The sequence below is a fragment of the Harpegnathos saltator genome, unplaced genomic scaffold (assembly GCF_003227715.2).
Source record: "Harpegnathos saltator strain DR-91 unplaced genomic scaffold, Hsal_v8.6 scaffold38, whole genome shotgun sequence".
Taxonomy (NCBI): Eukaryota; Metazoa; Arthropoda; class Insecta; order Hymenoptera; family Formicidae; genus Harpegnathos; species Harpegnathos saltator.
Window position 1 is genome coordinate 3,066,702 of NW_020230183.1, and position 21,123 is coordinate 3,087,824.

Consider the following 21,123-nt stretch of genomic DNA (forward strand, 5'->3'; position numbering starts at 1 on the left):
CCTCAAAGGGTTAAGCTTCGCGGCGCGGATGAAATTCATTGTCACCGAAATTATCGCGATTTTTCACATTCGTGGCCGCCATCTTGAATTTTGAAAATCTGATAACGGATTCGTAATCAGCGACTCCAAAAACCCCACAATACCCCTCCCCCCCCCACTGTCACCGAAATTATCGCGATTTTTCATTTTTGCGCCCGCCATATTGCGATCCGCCATCTTGAATTTCGAAAATCTGATAACGGATTCGTCATCGGCGACCACAGAAACCCCCGTATATATATTTTCATGTGATTCGGATTTTCTGAAGAATACGTGCCTCAAAGGGTTAAGCTTCGCGGCGCGCCCTGAAAACGCGAGCCCTGCGCGCGCGCGCGCGCGCGCAGTGGCGGAAGTCGGCGGGAAGTTGGCGGAGGAGCCGCGCGCTAATTGCGACATGTTCGCGATGAATCGATGCCGCGATGCGCGATGATACTCCGCCGCACGTGCGGCATTTCCGTATGCGAGAGCGCGTCGCGGCCGCTGGTTATGCAAAGCAGACGTCGCACCGCTGTGCACAGAGGAGAGAGAGAGAGAGAGGAGAGACAAAGAGGAGGGAGGGGGCGGGGCGCAGGGGGGGAGAGAGAGATAGATTGCCGCGAAAGATTGCGACACGTGCGATGCAGTGGCGCGCGTCGGTCGCGATTTGCATGCGAATTCGGGGCAAAAGTCACAGCGCCGCGCGGTGTCGCCGCGGGCGAGCCCGCCCGCGAGGATGACGAGCGACACGGATGACGCGAGGATGCCGACGGCCACGGTGGGAGTGCGCAGGCCGGAAGTAGACGTCGTGTTGGCGGCTGACGTTCACGACCTCGAGTCCGCTGGAGATCACCGCTTCCCGTTGCGAGCGCTTCCTGCGCACCCGCCGAGAGAGAATAGATAATCCTGCGTGTGTACCTCCGGAATCCCCCCTCCCCCCCCCTGGGAGGAGGGGGGATGCGGAGAGTACCGCTAAGCTACGGCGGAGGGCTCGCGGCGGGAAACATCGGCGAGGAGGTTAGATGGCTTCGGTACCGCCCTCGTCGTCGGCGGCGAGTTAAGTCAAGTTAAAAAGACGGAATTGCCGAACGACCGAACTTTCGAGCCCCGCGACAGCTCCGCAAGCGCGCGAAGGCGATTTAGATGGTGGGATTTGGGGAGTAAATATGTCCGGGGGTGAGCAAGGAGAGCGAGGAGACAGCGCGCGGGGGTAAGGGTCAGTCGAGGGAACTTTGTAGGGCTTAATTGGCGCGCGGCTCCTCTTGGGAAAACGCCGGGCTCCGGATTGAAAAGTCTGCGGAAACACCTCCGAGTCGCGGAATCGGCGACTCGGAGGTGTGACGACCGCGAAACGCGCGATATTCTGAGCGGGCAACTCGGGATTTCATAAGTCAGAGTTCTTCTCCGTCGTAGATCAGAAATTCAGCCGAATTTGTGAACCGCCCCGCGGCGACTATGCATTCCTTCGTAATTATAAATATTTAGAAAGTGTAAATATATTTAGCCGCTCGAATGCTCTTCACTCTCTGTACAATTCGACGCTTTCCGTAAAGAGAGATTCCCTCCCCGCGGTGAAATCAAAGTATGTACCGACCTGAAGCGCTGGAAGAAATTGCGGGCTCAAGCAACGCTATTTCTTCAACGTGGGACGGAGCGCGTGTTCGCGATCGGTCGCGTGTTGCAAAATTCGCACAAGCAACGGCGGACACGAAGCGACGGGTCAGCCGATCGCGACTTTAGGGGGGAATTACACGACGGCGGAGCAGGTCGTTTTCAAGGCTATTTTTGTGAATTTTTTTAGCAGAAACGGTAGGATCAATGAACTTGAAATTTTCAAGGTATAAAATTACATTAATGTTTTCGAGGTATAAAATAAACTCGTTACCATCTATATGGGAAGTACACATGAAACTTCAAGCGCGTTTATCTGGAAACACCATTTTCTTAAACTGTCGACACGATCGCTGTCGACACGCAAAAACTACTCTGAAGCGAATGACTTTAAATTTTTACACAATATACAATAGACATGTCGTTTTCGCGCCCTTACCTCGATAACACAGTTATATTTTATTTTATTCATTTTTTTAAACACGATCAAACATGAAGTTGAAAAAAGTTTCATTTTCTATACTTTCTTTTGTACAGTCATTATTTTTCTAAACTTGGCTTCACTGCCTTCATTTTGATACGGGCTGTAATGGCAACGGTATATTTAAAAAATCTCTCTCTCTCTCTCTCTCTCTCATTGTTTGGTTTCAGAATAGTGAGAGGCCCGGAATTATGTCGACAGCGAACGTAGAGCTCGCAACGGGGTTGATTGCGAGCATGCATTTTTATCTATAGTTACAAATTGGATCGGTTCTTGTGATTCAGTAAAATTTATTTTATAATTTGAACATTAATGAATACACTGCGAAAATGTCCATTGATCTTACCCCGTCTCTGTTGAAAAAATTCGTAAAAATAGCTTTGAAAACGGCCTTCCGCGTATAATTCTCCCCTTAAGGGGACTGAAGGGTCAGATTGTTGAAAAATCGTGCTTGTTTTTGACAATATTTTGTGATGAACTGAATAAATGTGCAAGAATGGAAATTTTAGGTATATTTATATATAACATGTGAAGAGTGGAAAAATTTGGTTTATTAACAAAATACTCGTATAAATATACGATATGTATGTATAGCTGAAGTATATTCTCCTTTCTTTTCAAGTTATCGTTTTTGCAGTAATATCTCGGCTCTCGGTGATCCGATCAGAGCGAATTTTAGCTAGAAATCTTAAGGAGGCTTATCATCATCCGGTGAACCACTACAAAAAAAAAAGTCGAAACAAAATTAACAAAATGGCAGCTATTATTAGGAAAAAATTCAAATTTTTCAGTTCTTTTACAATAAAGAAATTAATATCTAGAAATAAAATATTTTGACGGAGTTGTTCATGGTTCACCCGAGAGCCAGATGAACAAACATTATTGCTTTAAAATTTCAAATCGAAGCTCAGTTTCGGAGAGACCACTGCAAAAAGTTGAACAATAAAATTTCGAGAAAAACGCGTTTAAAATTTAAGTGGACGTATATTTGTATAAACGAATATTTGTTAGTAAACAAAATTTTTCTACTCTTCATATGCTATGATATATAAATATATCAAAAATTTTCACTCTTGCACATTCATTCAGTTCTTCGTCACAAAATATTATCAAGAACAAGCATGATTTTTCAATAATCCGACTGTTCAGTTCCCTCAACGTGCAATCACAGCTCGTTCGCCAAAGCTCCGTTTGGCTCGATCTGTTGTTTCGCAAAATTCCGCGCGATGTGTCGGCGAACGCGATTGCGTTTCGAATGCGAGCGGCGCGGACGGATTGATATCGGGGAATGGAGACGCTCACCTCGAAAGAGCATATAGCGCTTCCGAAGGCGGGGCGAATCGCAGAAGAGGATCCGATCTTTGCACAGTCGAATCCGATCTCCGAGCTGGAGATATTAAAAAGCCATGGCCGCGCGCGCGGTTATGTTGACGCGTCGGCCCATCGTGGAAAAGCGGATGAGCGAAGGAGAAGTGAGGAGATTCGGCGGCCGCTTTCGCCGCCGGCGCGGCGAAACGCGATCTCGATATCGATTTAATCAGCATCGGGAGCTCGCTCTCTCCCGTCGCTTTCCTTTCCTCGGAGGAGCTCCTTCGGTAAGCGCAGCCTCTCTCTCTCTCTCTCTCTCTCTCTCTCTCTCTCTCTCTCTCTCTCTCTCTCTCTCTCCCCCCTTCTCTCTCTCTCTCTCTCTCTCTCTCCTCTCTCTCTTTCTCGGAAGTAACGGTTGAGCGTGGTTGATAAACAACATTGCACATGGGTGTAAATATTTATCATCGATCGAGGCAGTTTTTTTTTTTTTGCAAATGGTACTTCATTGCTTTGATGAGCGAAAGATTTGTCAGTTCTCTCTGTTGGAGCCTGACACGTCGAGAAACCGACCGACTCAGACTTGAGGAGAGAAATATTATCTGAAGAAACTACCGACTCGGAGTTGCCGATTTTATTCCGGAAAATTGGTCAACACCTCGGAGAATTAGACAATCTCACCTCGCACTTTAGCCGACGAATATAACAAGTCGTTCCACTTCTTCTGAGACTCCCTCAATCTGACATTCGTGGGCATTCGATTTTTACGCGGACACCCTGTATGTACATGAATATGCATGTGCGCGCACATGTGTCTTTTTTTTTTTTTATATATATTATATTTCAATATCGCTGTGCGCGAGCCGAGCTTCTGGTCGCGGAGTATCTTGCTCGTATTTCCAAAAACGGAAGAACGCTCGCATTAGAGCGAGTCACTTGCTCGCATTTTCCGAAACCGTACATTAAAACCGACTATAAATCCCCGACCTGGATTCAACTCCGCTCGCAAATTACCACGAACAAACGATGCTGTCCACTCCCGCGCCTCGATAAAATTTGGTGGTCCCGGCGACGCGTGATAAAAATAGGGGCAGAGGGAAGGAGAGAGAAAGAGAGAGAGGGAGAGAGAGAGAGGGAGAGAGAGAGAGAGAGAGAGAGAGAGAGAGAGAGAGAGAGAGAGAGAGAGAGAGAGAGAGAGAGAGAGAGAGAGAGAGAGAGAGAGAGAGCGGAAGGGAGAAAAAGAATTTTCCCGGATAAAAGGGATATCTCGCGGCGCAGAGGTGAATGATGAACGCGGAATATCGGGCAACCTCGGACTCGCGCGCGCGCAAAAATCAACTAAGGGATGATAACGCGTGCGCGCTCACGCGTAGCGCGCCGAATCGTTAAAATCGCGACGACGCCCAAGCGAAGTGCGCGACAGCTTGGAATCGCATCGAGAAGAAGAAAGGAGGAAAATATTCTCCTCCTTGAATTACCTCCAAGAGAGAACGAGAGAGGAACGATTCGGCAGGAAAAACGCGAATACATAAAAAACGCGCCAGCGAAGGTCAAAGGAGAATGCATAATCGTTAACGCGCGAGATTATACGCGGCGTATAATTTTCGGTCCAAACAATTTACACGATTATCTTCCAGTATGATCAACCTGCAGACTAGTCCATCGGGAGGGGTAGGGAGGGGAGAGGGCGAGAGAGAGAGAGAGAGAGAGAGAGAGAGAGAGAGAGAGGAAACGAGCAGGCACATCTTGTTGTCTCTCGTCGTGACAGACAGAGATATCCATTGCTGCGCGATGCTATCGAGAACGAATAAATGTGAGCGAATAAATAGGAGAGGGGGAGAGGGGGGAGGGAAGGATTACGGTTAGGAGACAAAACGGCGGAGGCGGGGCTGTAATTGAATCTAGCATGAAACATTCAGGAGCATCAATACGCACGTCCGTCATACGTGCGTGCGTACGCGCGCGCGCATGTGTGTGTGCGTGTATGTGTGTGTATTGTGTGTGTGTGTGTGTATTTGCCATGCTGGTCACCTCTCGTCGTGCTTGCGTGTACGCGTGCGTGCGCGTGTGCGGATTTGCGTAGCTGCAAATGCAAGCAACAACGGCAGCGCACGCTCGCAACGTTGCGCTCTCCCTTCCCCCTCTCCTCCTCTCTCTCTCTCTCTCTCTTTCACTCTCGCTCGCTCACTCACTCACTCACTCACCAGGTAACCAAGCGCGGCATTTCCGGCTCGAGTACATCCTGGAATTTGTGGGACCGGGATGATATTCGTAGAGGCTCCGCTCTCCGCTTCTCCGCTCTCCCCTCTACCCTTTCCTGCCACTCGCCCCCCCTCCTCCCCCTTCCCCTCTCTCTTGCTCCCTTCAATCCGCATGCACGAATTTAATCCGTGGGGAATTTCCGAGAGCCAGACGTTCCGAATGTTGCGCACCTTTGAACGCGAACGGTACAGTCTGGCGGCCGATTATCAACGCTACTGCCGCGATAGAAAGAGTGATCGGAGGGGGGAGGAGAGGGAGGAGGGGGGGGGGAAAGAAGCGATCATAGGAGAGAAAGTACATGTATGCTCTTGCAGAGTTGTTGGGTCGATCAAAATACGATGACACGTCAGTCCCGCGTGAGAGATTGAGAGCGGCCACGTATCCCGAAGGATACGTGCGCGATGAACGCGTGCGGGAGGCGGGAGGGGAGGGGGACAGGCAGTTTTACCCTTCTCCCGCGGAAGACGAACGATCACACGCGAATCTGACGGAACCGGTTCCGCCTGTCGACGGTCTCTTCCGCTTGACCTCCGGGGAAATTAAATGCGCGCACAGTCGCGCGATGCGATTGGCGCGCTCTTCCGATTCACTCGTTAATTCCACCGATGCCCTTTCCCCCCCTCCCCCTTCCCACGGTACTTGCACACACGCGCGCGCGCGCGCTCGCACACTGCTGTTATTTCGCGATTGCCGTTTATCGCGATGCATCGCGACCGGCCGCGCTGACAAAGACGTGGAAATGATTAAGGTCGTAACATAAAGTTTGTGCGCGCTTCGCCATTAGAGCGGCGCTGCCGGGATGGCTAAGATTTACGAGAGCGTTTTACACGCATGCGGCGTGTGATATACGCACACACACACACACACACACACACACGCGCGCGCAGTCGGTCCTGGGAGTTTCGTTCAGCTTCGCCCACGGCCGCCACGTTGAAAGCTCGCGCCGGCATCAAGCAAGCTAGAGACTAGGGATGGGCGATACAGTATCGATCCTTTAAAATGTCGATACTTTTGGATCTAGATATCGATGTTGTGTATCGATATTTCTCTTTTCAATATTACCGACATCCGTGTATCGATATTTCAAGAGCAATATCGGACTTCCGATACAGTTCGATACGAATCGTTTCATTGGCTTTATAGTGTCTAAACATGAACTTAAGACGGACTCAAATATAAGGCTGCGTTCGGAAAATACAACGGTTATACAACGGTCGAGCAATTCGTCAATATAATTGGATTCCTTCCTTTTTTTCTATGAAATGACTGGGAATACATCTATTTCCGAAACGCATTCCAAAAACGGTAACTACAAATAGATTTTAATACAAACAAGTATAAATCAATAAATAAGTATATAGTGGGTACATAGTAAAAAATAGGGATACTAGTGGTATCGATATTACGATATATCGATACTTTTTATTCGATATTTTTAATGTATCGACATTTTTATTTATGATACGTATCGATATGAAATATCGATATTTTCTATTGTATCGCCCATCCCTAAAACTAGAGACCCTTAAAGAAAGTCCGGACACAACTGGCTTCGGCGTGATTGGTTTACGTGACTGGTGGCTTGAAAATGGCGGCGCCGATAGGAAACTTCGCTTACTTAGCGCGAACGGGTAGATAATTTGGATTAAAATGTACTTCTGATTTGATAATAATAGTACCGCTGAGACAAATGTCAAGTAATGTGTCTCCTGGATAGCGCCGTTCATTACTTTATTTAGCATAAATACATGAAAAGTAAAAAGTTTCATAAACGAATTCAATATTTATCAATAAAACGTTATACGTTTATTTTTTTTTAACTTGACATCTTCTATAAACATAATAACGCATTATTTCATTTCTTAGTTTTATACACATATTACAATTTTTCCGCTAGTAAGTACTACTTATTAGTTTTCATTCGTGTAATATGTAATATATAATATGATCTCAGTGTTCTTCGGGAAGATCGCGAATAACGACGAACTGGCGCAAAGTTAGAGAGGAAAAATATTCGCAATATTGTAATTCTATTATTAAACACGAAAAATATTTTCCTCATTTTTAATGTTACATACCTTCATTTATCACACATTAATATATAAATAATATCAACGAAACAGACAGATCAGTTCTTTCTTTCCCACCTTTGGTCTAACGATGAATACTGAAGATCTGTTCTTCTGACTGCACTACTGAACTGGTACTTATTGTACCATTGTGCAGCTAAAGAGAACACACTGAGTCGGCCATTTTCAGGCCAATGTCCAGACTATCTCTTTAAAGGTCTGCAGAGCAAGCGCGCGTTTTATGTGCTTCGCGCGGACGGAAGCCGCGGCTCTCTTCGACGCTCGCGGATCCTTTTCTCCCGCGGGATCGAGATATCTCGATCTCTCGACGCGAGGCTCGCGACCTGTGTCGGCCGGCCAGCCGGAACGAGGAGAGACTCGGAGGGGCGCGAACATCTTCTCGCGAGTCGGGTAATTAGACGTCGGTGAAATCGCCGCCGAGCCATCCATTTCCCGGCCGAAAGCCTGGGATATAAAGGTTTAATGAAGCGTGACGATTAATGTAAAAGAGCTGGAAAGAAATGGACGAGAGAGAGAGAGAGAGAGAGAGAGAGGAGGAGGAGGAGGAGGAGGAAGAGAGAAGAAGAGGAAGTGAGATACCGAGTGGGAGGGGCGGGGGGGAAGGGGGCAATCCAACTGTAGAATTTAACGGTCTATTTCGCGCGGAATCTATCGACATGACCGTTTTATCTCCGGCGTTCGTCTTTGCTTCGTTAACATTCGATTCGGCCGCGGGATAAGTGAGGAGAGAGAGAGAGAGAGAGAGAGAGAGAGTACGCCTTTTTCACGGCCGCGCGCGGAGATTCGCCCCTTCCTCCTTCCTTCCGCAGGGGAATTCGAACGTAACGGCGAAATATTGCAGAGGAAAAGAAATTTGAAAATTACGCCGTGACGCGGAAATTCGATCGATGTGAACACGCGAGAGCGCGATTGATGGCGTACGTTTGAAAAAAGAAGAGAGAGAGAGAGAGAGACGAAGAGAGGGAGGGGGAAGAGCGGGGAGGAGGAGACAAAGGCGGAAAAATGTTAAACGTGTTTTCCGAAAGTGAAGCTTTTGCCGAACGCGATTGTTAAAGTATGACGTAAGCAGCGATTACGCTATTCCTAAGATGTCGGTCAGCCCTGCGCGCCCTTTGAAGGGCCCGCAAGGATAACTTTGAGCACTCACCGTTGAATTTCGTTACGACGTCGGAAAGTTAACCGGGACCTCCCTCCACCTCCCGCCCTTCATCCCTTCGGTCTTTCTATATATACATATATATATATATATATAATCGAAGTTTCATATTACCAGCGAAGTTTCGGTTTTGCAGATTATCGAAGGCAGATACAATCCTAACGCGTCAGTGGAATTTAGCACCGGCGAGATTGTTGCGCAAGATCCGCCGTGGCGAAGAAGTTTACGTTCGCAAGAGCGCGGCGCGGCGCGCGATCCAAAACAGATATCGCGAAAAGTAATTGTCGAATAAGTTCAGCAAACCTCGCATAGATTTTAATTAAGGAAGTTTCTCTTTCGCCCTCTCTCTCTCTCCCTCTCTCTCTCTTTCTCAATTTCCAACGGACAACGAATTACCGACACAACCGAACGTCAAGCGTTCATGATTGTTCCGCTCAGGCTCAAAGTACTCTCTTGTACACACACACACACACACACACACACACACACACACACACACACACACACACACACACACACACACACACACACACACACACACACACACGTGCTTCAACGTCGTGGTGTGCGCCACGTCCCGGGATCTTGTGTACCTTTCTCATCCGCTCGCGGAGGACAACTGTGTATGTTGGTACTTTGCAGACTTGCCGTCACTGAAAAAATATTTACTCAACATGTGGGGGAGGGGGGAGGAGATAAGGTAGCGAGAGGAGATAAGGTCGTAGGTATGCACCGCGATAGCGTCTCGCGCGATTCTCGAGGGCAGCGGTGATAAAACTCGCCTCGCTAATTACTCGCGTGGGAATATCCTCCGCGGATATCTTGAGGTCGTATCCTGAGATCCATGTCCGCGTGTTCACTGTCGGCCCTTTGAGCGCAGCGCGTTGCTCCCTTCGCTGCTTCTGGTCAAAGACGGCTCTGACCGGGGCAATTTTTCACCCACATAAAGGAGACCTGACCTCTTCACGGATTGGCGAATTGATTAAAGCCGGAAGAAAGCACTTTCGCTCGAAGGTAATGTTAATATGACATCTGTCGATCGAGACGTTTTCGAAGAAGATTTCATGAAGAGATTTTTCTTCATTCATGGGCTTTCGTGTGGAAAATTTACTCGCGGTAGCGAGTAACTCAGAATCCCTCTCCGTCGCCAATGTGAGTATTTACTTGAGGTAACGTTCGTCCTGCCTTTGTCGTCTAAATTAAGAAGAAAAAAAGAGACAACCGATACACCTAGGTATACGTTAATATTCCTGAAGAGCTTGAAGGTTAAAGAGGAAGAGAGAGAGAGAGAGAGAGTCACTTGACGAAAATTAACTGCCGCTCAAAGGAGCGTAGTTGTCTTCTTTTTCTCAACCTTTTTCTCAACGACAAGTAATTCCTCCGCGAGGACTCGCGTCTCCCTCTCTCTCTCTCTCTCTCTCGTTCGCGGCGCGACAGATGGCTTCCGTGCTCCAAAGAAGACACTTCCGCCGTGGTAATCAATGCAGCTACTTGGCGAGCGACTGCCTAAGAATTAACGTTCGCGCCGCGCGCGGCGCTGTATATTTCGACGTCTCGTTTTCACCGTCTGCGCGCTAATTGTGAAGTAATAGATAGAGTCACACACACACACACACATATACACACTCACGCGCACACGAAGCAGACACGGAGACACGAGCGGAGAGAGTCGGGTTGCCTCTCGCAAGAAGCAAGGCGCATTAAGCGTAAACCGCGCGGTAACATTCCGCCCATCTTGGCGCATGTAACCGACAAGTTGCGGAATGAGTTGGAGCGGAGGAACCGCGGCGGGAGAGGGGGGAGCCGGCGGGCGATGTTAGATTACGTATAAAACACGCGCGGCAAACCGCGGCGCCCCGCGAATTAAAGCACTCCCGCCGGAAGACAGACACGGCGCGATGTCATTATCTCGCTTGCATGCGCCTTATTTTCACTCGATCGCCGCGCGTCCGTTAACTTGCCTTATTTCACGAGCCGTTACCGTACAATTCTCTCTCGCAACTTTTTTAACAGCCACCTTCCCCGCCCCCCGCGCCTCGCGGCTGCTCTCAATCACTCGTTCGCTCGTTCTCCCTTCCCCGCCTGGCGATAAACCCTCCCTTTCTATCCCCCTGTCTGTCGATATTATTCATGCTCGCTGCAGCCGAAGTATTCATCGCGCTCGTTGCTTGATAATCTCCCTCCTCGGCGACCCGAGTACCATCCCAGATCCAATCCCGAGGCATTTTTCGGGGCTCCCAGTCGTGATACCTTGCGAGAACACCCGCCGCGTCGCTGATACATCGCCATCGTCGGTCGATTGTTTTCGCCGACGGCCGTTTTTGGACGACGAACAGCCGCGATGTCCCTTTTAATGCGGAACTTTGATCGCGTGCCGATTAATTTCGCCCCCCCCCCTCTCTCTCTCTCTCTCTCTCTCGTCGTTATAACATGATGATATTGAATTACTTGAAGCACGAGTACGTGTAGTTGCCGATCGCAAGCTTCTCTCTCTCTCTCTCTCTCTCTCTCTCTGTCTCTTCCTCCCTCCCCTCCCTCTCTGTCTCTCTCTCTATCGCCCATTCCCGAAATGTTTCGACCGGCACTTTTCGACAGATCCTAGCGTGCAAATCACGCACTCGGCGCGTCGTCTGTGTCTTTCCAGCCGCGCGTTTCATTAGGTAACATAAATACCGAAGCGTCGAGTTTGCCGCCAATTAAAAAAGCAAACTACAATTACGGCGCGTCGCGCTTTTTGCGTCGACAACGCGACATGCGAATCGTTGCGCGCGCCCGGCTAATCTACATTGTTAATACACGCGTACTCGCGCCGCGTCGCGTCGCGAAATTGCAAGTTAACGTTTTAAACTCGTCGCAAAAACAAGGGGGGAAACACTCGGCGCCGCGTTGGTGTTTTTAATAAAAATTTAAATGAGGAGAGCGGAGAGAGAAGGGGCGGGCGAGAAGGACGCATTTACTCGCGGCGAAACAAAATAACACGCGGCGGCGACTTTCCCACCGCGCGGCAAGAAGCAGAGAAGGAAGACGTCGCGGCGCGCGGCGTTAATTTCGTTTCGCCGGCGCGTCGTCATTCTCGCCCTCGACCTTTCGACCCTTTTGATTTCCCGTCGTCCCCCGCGCGCCAACTCGCGAAATCTGCTCCGTTTCGCGCACCTGCTCGATATCGCGCCGAGAAATTCTGGCCGCGGAGGAGTCGCGAGATGTGTCCCCCTGTCTCCTCCCCGCCGCTTGGAGCGCGGAGACGCGATTTTCTCCAGTTTCCTCGAGAAATGTCGGACGGATGTCTGAAAATTTCACGCCAACGTCACGCACGTCGCCGCGTGAGAACTCGAGCGACGCATTCTCCGTTCCGGGACGAGCAAGCCTTCCTACGACGAGAACGACGCCTGCAGCCTTCGTCCTAGAGATACCGATTTTTTTTCAAACAGATTGATTTAAAGATCGATACGAATCACGAGAAAAAAAATCGATCTTTAGAAAATCGGTTTGTAAAGAATCGATTTTAGAAAATCGATTTGAATCGGTGTGCATTCGTATCGGTAAAGTGAACCACTCATTAAAGTATATATTAGAGATGTGCGAACTATTCGAATTCGAATCGAATCTAATGTAATTCGATTCGATTCGAATCTGAATCCCTATGATTCGAATCCGAACAATTCGAAAATTTCGAATCGAAGATTCAATTACGAATCAAATATATTAGCGTGCATTATATTTGCACGCATCAAGTACAAAACGAGACATCTGGGCCTGTTTGAACCCTTAACTTGTAATTAACTTAACTTATAATTAATAACTTCATTATAAATTGCTTTAATTATTTAAATATATATTTTACTTTAAGATGATATTACAATATCATCAATATCCCCTTTCATATTAAAACCTTCCATCATTGTGTGCATGTTTAATAGTCATGTTAAATTTTTTAATGATTCGATTCGATTCGAATTCGAATTAAAAAAATGAGATTCGATTCGATTCGATTCGACATAAAAATTCTTGATTCGCACATCTCTAGCATATATATATATATATATATATACTATCTGTCAAATTTCTACACTCTAAAGTAGACCTCGTGTAATTCATATAAAGTTTAATATGAATTAAAGAAATTAAACAGATGGTACTCTTTTGGTTAGGTGTGGTTGTGTATGGCCACAGCAAGATAGAAAAAGATCTTTAAATCTTTATGCTAAGGATTTAATTAGTTTGATTGAAACATCAGTCAAGGGTTTTTAAACGTTATTAAATAAGAAATCACGTTTACTATTATATGCATATATATATATATATATATAATATATACTGTTATATGGAGTGGCTGTGATTGGTTCGCGCGTTGCGTTCCGCTGAAAATTTACGCCCATGGGAGATCGATCTAAAGGCAACATAATGTACGTCGTGCAGCCATTAAGTGAGTTCAAATATTACAAGTGAAAAGAATTAAAAAAAAAAACTATATTACTAGTAGAAACTGAAAAAATCGTGTTGGCGATTTTCAGAATTTACAGATCGATCCTTGAATCAATTCGGTTCCAGGAAATCGACTTGAAATCGCTCTTTTAGGCTCCGATTAATCGATCTCCGATTAAATCGATTTAAAATCGGCATCTCTACTTCGTCCGGCAGACAATCGACGAGGTCGCGAGCGTAGAGAGATCAGGAAGATCAGGCGGACATCCTTAGGCATCCCGCGAGCGAGTTTGGTGTCTTTGCTGATGGCTCGAATTCACGCGCGCCTGACAGTGAATCACCTCAACAACAGTTCCAACACTGAGCGGCTCGACGACGACGACGACGAAAGCGCTAATCCCCCGCTCCTGTCCACTCTCTCTGTTCTGTTACTTCTACCAATACCCGAACGAGGGAGGGCGGAGGGGCAGGGGTTGAGTAGCCGAATAGCCGGTTTATAATGACAACACGGTGGTGTCGGAATACGTCAGTCTATCACGGCTGGACATTCGCGTAATGCGAAATCCGCGTTGATACAATGGCGCCCGCTGATGTTCGCGTATCAGGACGCTCCGCGGCGTCCGGATCGATTATCAAAATTCGGCAAGCCCCGGAGCTGCGCGCTTTGCGCGCGCGCGCGCGCGTGCGTGCGTGCGTGTGTGTGTGTGTGCGTGTACATGTGCGCGCGCTTTGTGGCTGTAATATCCTGAGAGGTATCGGTTCTCGCATTAGCCTCTCTCCCGCAAAGAGGCGAGAGAATGCGACGCGCGATTACCTCGTGCGTGCAATGCGCGCCGGTCGGGATTATTCAGCGCCCGAATTGTGTCCGTGCCACTTTTCTCCCGGGATCTGCGCGGGTAAATTTCTCAGGCTCTCCCCGCTCCGCAGCACGCACATACATACATACATACACGGGGTTTGGTCAAAAAGTAAGGAGAACTTTGAAATTGCGCGCGCTGTATCTTGTCCAATCAGTTGATTCTTTGTTTTGTGTGTTGGTAGCCGCACTGCCAGTGACGTACACTCGTGAACTAAAAGGTATGTGCACCGATTTTTTCTTGACTTCGGAACGCGCTCCAACTTGAGGAGACAGCGCTGTCACTTATTACGAGAGCAGAAGGATGGCATATACGAGTGTCAAGTAAGTAGTGATTGTGGCGTAGACACAAATGTCTTGGAGACTTTGAGTTATAATTGAAGAAAAGAAGGAAACAGATGGTGATTGTGAAGAAAAGTGGCAAAAGGCTTCATAAAATTTGTAAAACAGCATATTAAAGGAGAATATTAATCGTCTAATAATATTTTAAGTGAAAAATATTTTTTGTAGCTATAAAAAGTAATATTATAGCTATAAATTTGCCTTCGACGTTAAATGAATATGTGTGTAATGCTATCATTTACATAGGTGGAAAATTATGTTATTGCGCTCATAAAAAGTAAGCAGCAGACCAAGTCGAGTGATATTTTTTTAACAAGATACTCATATCACTCAACTTGGTCTGCTGGTTACTTCTGCTGAACACAATAATATAATTCCTCACCTATGGAAATAATAGCATTATATATATATTCATTCAACGTCGATGACAAATTTATTAACATTAAAGAAATTATGGTTTATAACTTTTTTTTAACTTACACTCAAATTTAAAAATATTTTGCACTTAAAATATTATCAGACAATTAATACTCTCCTTTAATATGCTGTTTTGCAAATTTTATGAAGCCTTTTGCCACTTTTCTTCACAATCACTTATATTTGTTTTCTTCATTTCTTCAATTATAACTCAAAGTCTTCAAGACATTTGTGTCTACGCCACAATCACTACTTACTTGACACTCGTATATGCCATCCTTCTGCTCTCGTAATAAGCGCTGACGTATGAAGCAGTGGTTGTCTTTCTCCTCAAGTTGGAGCGCGTTCCGAAGTCAAGAAAAAATCGGTGCACATACCTTTTAGTTCACGAGTGTACGTGTCAATTTTCAGGCAGCTGCGAGGCGCTTAAGGCCATCACACACAAACGCGAACTTAAGCAGTAAGACGTAAGCAGTAAGCAAATCGACCAATCGCGATCGAAATTTAAGGACGCCATTTTTAAACTTACGAGAATAATTGATTGTGATTGGTCAGTTTCTTTACCGCTTACGTTCATTTGTGTGCGATGGCCTTTAAGTTTGTGCCCGGCCAGCGAATGAGCGAGACGTACTTCAGGGTGTTTGGGCGATTTTTTGTGTGGCGAGATCAGTCGGATCAGAAAGTTTGTCTGAAGTTTTGCGTTGAGAACGGAATTGAGTGCAGCGAAGCGTTCGAAATGTTAAAGAAGGCTGTTGGCGACGATACTCCTGTCACAACCACGAGTTTATGAATGGCACGAACTCTTTCAGGAAAGTCGAGAAAACATCGAAGATGATGCGAGGTCTGGGCGTCCTAGCACCAATTCACCACTGATGAAAACGTGGAAAAAGTTAAAGAGATTGTGCTTGCTAATAGAAGAATCGCCATTAGAGAGATTGCTAAGGAAATAGGAATTTCATACGGCTCATGCGAAGCGATTTTTATTAAAATTTTGAACATGAAACGAACGGCAGCAGAATTTGTTCCGAAACTGCGGAATTTCCAACAAAAACAGCATCGCGTAACCACCGCAAAATCACCTTATTCTCCAGGACATGGTCCCCTGTGACTTTCTCCTATTTCCCAAACTCAAAAGGACACTCAAAGGGCCACGTTTTTCAACAATAGATGAGATAAAGGCGAAATCCAGCCGATCCAGCTGAAGACGATACCTAAAGAGGCGTTCCACCAATGCTTCTCAAACTGGAAATTACGTTGGCACAAGTGTATAATATCACAGGGGGGACTACTTTGAAGGAGATGGGATAAACATTGAAGATTAAATGAATACTTCCCGAGAAAATTAAAAATTCTCGTTACTTTTTGATCAAACCTCGTGTACTCTTAAATGTCGGCCAGAATGGCCGAGTTTGCCCCGAAATAAAATATTCCACGATGACGCCAATCGGGGACTCCATTTTTGTCCCAACACGGCCGTTTTCGGGATCAGGATGAAAATAACGCGGGGAATCGCGCTCTTTTTCCGACCGGAGACGAGCCGACACACTTTTCCGAGGTCCCGAGTCGAGAATGCAATTAAAGTCACAAAGATAGCTCCCTTGAGATCGTCGTAGCGCCGCGGGCGCTATCGACTGCCATCGAGAGGGAACTCGCGGCTAACCGAGAAAGGCGTCTCAAAGCCGCCGGGAACGAGGACAAGCGATTATTTCGGCGTATCAACGAGTCGCGTAAAGAAATGTCTACATTTCGCGAGGGTCCGCCAGGCCCTCGCTAGGGTTGCCAGATGGCCGGGACTTCCGGGGATGTCCCGGAATCCTTAAGCTTGTCCCGTGTCCAGGAATTTAAGTCCTCTGTCCCGGAAAATCAGAATCTCAACAAAATCGTAACATTCATGTTTTCAACTGGTACCAGAGAGAAACCTGAGAGCGGCCACCGCGATTTGTAGGGTCGAATTTTTCGACGTGGAAATTGAGGAAATTTATGTCAACTGAGCCATTCTCGTGATAAAAGGTCGCACGGTTCATTTGTTTGTTGCGCGTGCACAGCAGCGTCTCTCAGCCGTCTTACCCTTCCTCTGAAATTTAAATAAAAATTCTCCAACAAGCTATTTTTCAAACGTCGCCCAAAAAATGTCATCCGGAAATGGTCACTTCGCATCTGGCAATCCTACCCGTATAGAAAATGTTTTAGAATCTATTTGGGTTCTATCCCGATTTCCCAAAATATGTTTGGGTTCTAACTGGGAAATCTATACAGATTCTAGTTAGAAATGTAATGTTTTAAAACTGCGACTTTAAATGGGAAACACAAACAGATTCTGTTTGGTCACTCTCAACGTTTTCCCAAAAACTGGTTTCTGGTTTTCATTTTACATTCTATAAGAATGAGATGTACAATACCTTAAATATTTATACTTTACATATATATGCATACACACATATACTCGTAAAATGTAAATATTTAAAGCATAAATACTTGAAACAATATTTTGTGGGAAGTTTTTATAAAATAAATGAGTATTTAAAACCATATATATTTTTTATTGTAAATATTAATATGTAATAATTATCTCTTATATATACAACAATAATGCATATACATAACCGAATTAATAATATGATATATATATATATATTAATTCGATTTTTAAAATAACTCAAATTGTTTGCGAGAGAAATAATTATGAAAAAATATCAATAGAAGGCTTTCGAGCTAAAAAAATAAAGAATATATATAAATATCCGACAAACTCATCTAATTTACACATGTACGAATTAATCAAATTATCTCCAAATATAAAAATATACTCTATATATACATTGTATAAAACGAAAATGTATTATATTACGTACGAATACGGAACAATTTATTAATAATTTATAAAAAACATTTGTATTATCCCTATTGCATTAATAAAAAAAGGTTGGAATTTACACGTTATTTCTCTTCCGATTCTAGATAGAGAACCCATTTTTGGGACAAGAATGGGATTTCTAATTGGTATCGTGATGATGATAACCTATTTTGGGACAAATTTGGATATTCCAGTTGGAAATCTAAACTGTATCTGGGAAAATCCTAAGAAATGTCTATAAGGGTAGCCAGGCCCGTTTGATCCATTCGGTGCAGTTGGTGACGCTTGGCGCGCGGCTCAACGCGACACGGCAAAGGGAGCACCGTAGGATCATCGCGTCAGATTTTTCCGCATCGTCCTGGACGAGATATCATCGTCAGGACTCGTGCGACCCGCTCATGGAACGTTCAATGTCACGGATGCGAGCGCGGAATTACGCATTACGAGGCGAAAGCGCGGATACGCGGCTGGCGATACGGCGGCCGCATGCGTGCAGCCAAAGGCAAATCATGACTCGATATAGTCGGCCGGAGGATTCGGGGGAGGGGGGGGGAGGCCCGCTTTGAAATCCGGCAAGCTCGATTGCAATCGAAGCCGGTGACGCGACGCAACGCGACGCGTTTACGTCGGACGCCGAAATTTATACGCCCATGTAATTACGTCGGTTTGCTGCGAACGCCGAAACACGCGGCGGCGATGTAGCGTCGAACCGCGACAAAAGGCACAAAGCGCTGCTCCGTCGCCCATCGACGAGATGGAAGACCGTGGGAGATGGCCAGCCTTGGGCGGATTTTCGCGGCCGCCAAAGGGGCCCGCAGGATCCCGCCCGTAACTGGAGAGAAATCGTGTCGTCGACTCTGCTTAGTCGAGCGATTTCGATTTTGCGTACTTGAAGAGGCACAATCGGTGTTTTATACATATATAAGATAAAATTATAAAAATCGTAAGTTATAGAGAAAAGTGCAAAAAATAATGACTTTTTGTATAATTTCATATAAAAAATACATAAAAAAGATGTAATATATATATATAGGGTGCTAAATTTCAAACGTAACGGATAAAAAATCTTGAAAACTATGAAAGATATTAAAGAAAAGCTAAAACACACGTTCCATGATTTCGAAGGAGAAAGAGAATGGCATTATCAGTTTTTTATTTGGAGGGCATTTTCAAGGTCAGTTGAGGGTCAACTCAATTTTTAAAAATAGAAAGCCCAATTTTTTATTATATCTTCTTTTTCTACCAATTTATTTTAACAACTTTTGTCTGAGACATTTTTTTATTTGCCTAATATCTTTTTTAATATTTAAGGAAAACTTGGTAACTCTTTCAACATTTAACTTACGATATCGCGCTAACTGTTCGTTCCAAGAAAAAATAATATTAGACTTTTTTACTTTATTTACTATCAAGAATATATTACGATAATAGTGCCCTAACGTTTGTTAATTTAATAATTTTGAAATTGCCAAAAGTCGATAAGTTAACAAAAGTTAAGGCACTATTATAGTAATATATTCTTGATAGTGAATAAAGTAAAAAAGTCTAATACCATTTTTTCTTTCGACGAATAGTCAGCGAGATATCGTAAGTTAAATGTTGAAGAAGTTTTCCTTAAATATTTCAAAAAATATTAGGCAAATAAAAAAATGCTTTGGATAAAAGTAGTTAAAATTAATTGGTAGAAAAGGAAGATATAATAAAAAATTGGGCTTTCTATTTAAACAAATTAAGTTTACCTTCGACTGACCTTGAAAATGCCCTCCAAATAAAAAACTGATAATGCCATTCTCTTTCCCCTTCGAGATCATAGAACATAGTGTTTTAGCTTTTCTTAATATCTTTCATCGATTTTTTATCCGTTACGTTTGAAATTTAGCATCCTGTATGTCTATAAGCTGCAAAGCGCTGCAACAACGCTCGAAGACACAGCGTCTCCCGATCGGAGTGTGTCGTCCGATGTTTCAATTTCGCGCCAGTCTACGAAGAGGCCGGCCGCCGGAAGCTCGGCGCAAAACCAGGCTCTCTCTCTCTCTCTCTCTCTCACTCTCTTGGTGCGAGCTGCATCCGTGAAAGGACGACGCCATTGCGCAACCGCCGAGTCGGCCGTGCGGCGATCCCGGAATCGATTCCGCGCGGCTCGTGAACGTCGTCGATGAAATTATGTCGATTCAAGCATCAGGCAGCAGGTATTTTACGGCGCTACTCCGCAAGCGCGATTCCGCTCGAAGTTGTTCGATTATTCCCCAGATTCTATTGCGCTTTCCAGGGCCGACGCGCGGGATTGTGCCGCGGTCGGGAAGGATACTTTTGTAACCCGGTCAGCTCGCGCTTTTCGTCCTTTTCTTCTTTATAAAAAGTTACGACCCGCGGAAGGAGAGCCGGCGGACGAAAGAAAGGAAGAAAGAGAGAAGGAATAAGATCTCTCGTTAGATGTCCGAAGTTACGTTCGCTCAACGCGGCTGATTTGATTTCGCCCGTAAAAGTCAGCGAGCGCGCGAAACCGCGCGTAATCTCGCGCTCAAGTTCGCTCTCGACAAACGGATATTTTTTTTCTCTTTCTTGCACGTATTCCCGAGGAACTCGGCGAAGGTAAGTCGCAGTTAAGAGCTGATCGCAGGTGTTGGTCGCGAGGGTGCGCCGCCAACGGCGCCGGGGAATGTAATTATATCGCGTATTTCGACGATGCGCAGCCCCGCGCCGCTACGATCGCCGGGCCTTCCAACGTGAAACTAGGAATCAACCTAATTATACGGTCGCGGCAATAACAATCTAATTATACCATGCAACAATAACAATTAAAACACATACGGCTCGTGGCGTAGCCCTCGGCTGGACGCAATCTCAGGCTCGCAGCGCTGCCAATTTCTGCAAAGATAAAACATTCCACCTTTATTATTCGGTTTCACCGTGCAGTCTCGAACTTCGCTCATTATTTCCCCCCCCTTTTAATTAATCGTCAAAAATCATAACGGTGCGGTCGCGCAGCTTCGCTTCGCGGAAGATAACTCTCTTGCCGCCTCGCGCAGGATTACGAGCCGCGGATCGCAACGTCGTGAGCGCGGCGGGTATTCCCAGCGTTTCCCGAGTCTTTATCACAAAGTAATCCGATACGGATCGCGCGCAACAATCCAACGAGCGGCGCGTAGTGCGGCATAAAGCGGGATATTGCCGAGAGAGTTCTACGGAAGAAACGGAATAACTTGCGAACTCTCTGGACTCCGGACGGGAAATTTCGGCCGAGATATCGGACTTTTTAAGAGAGCTCGGCTACGCGAACTTCCGGCCGCGCCGCTGCGTTGCTTTAGCGCC

General features: G+C 45.9%; 1 protein-coding gene across 1 annotated transcript in view; it reads right to left on the reverse strand.

Annotated features, from left to right (window-relative positions):
- Cad87A (cadherin 87A) overlaps positions 1-20,744 on the reverse strand; it is a 168,432-nt gene extending 147,688 nt beyond the window's left edge. The window contains exon 1 of the mRNA XM_025300681.1: positions 20,623-20,744. Within this exon, the coding sequence (XP_025156466.1) occupies positions 20,623-20,744 (122 nt within the window). The remainder of the gene's footprint in view (positions 1-20,622) is intronic.
- Positions 20,745-21,123: the final 379 nt, after the last annotated feature.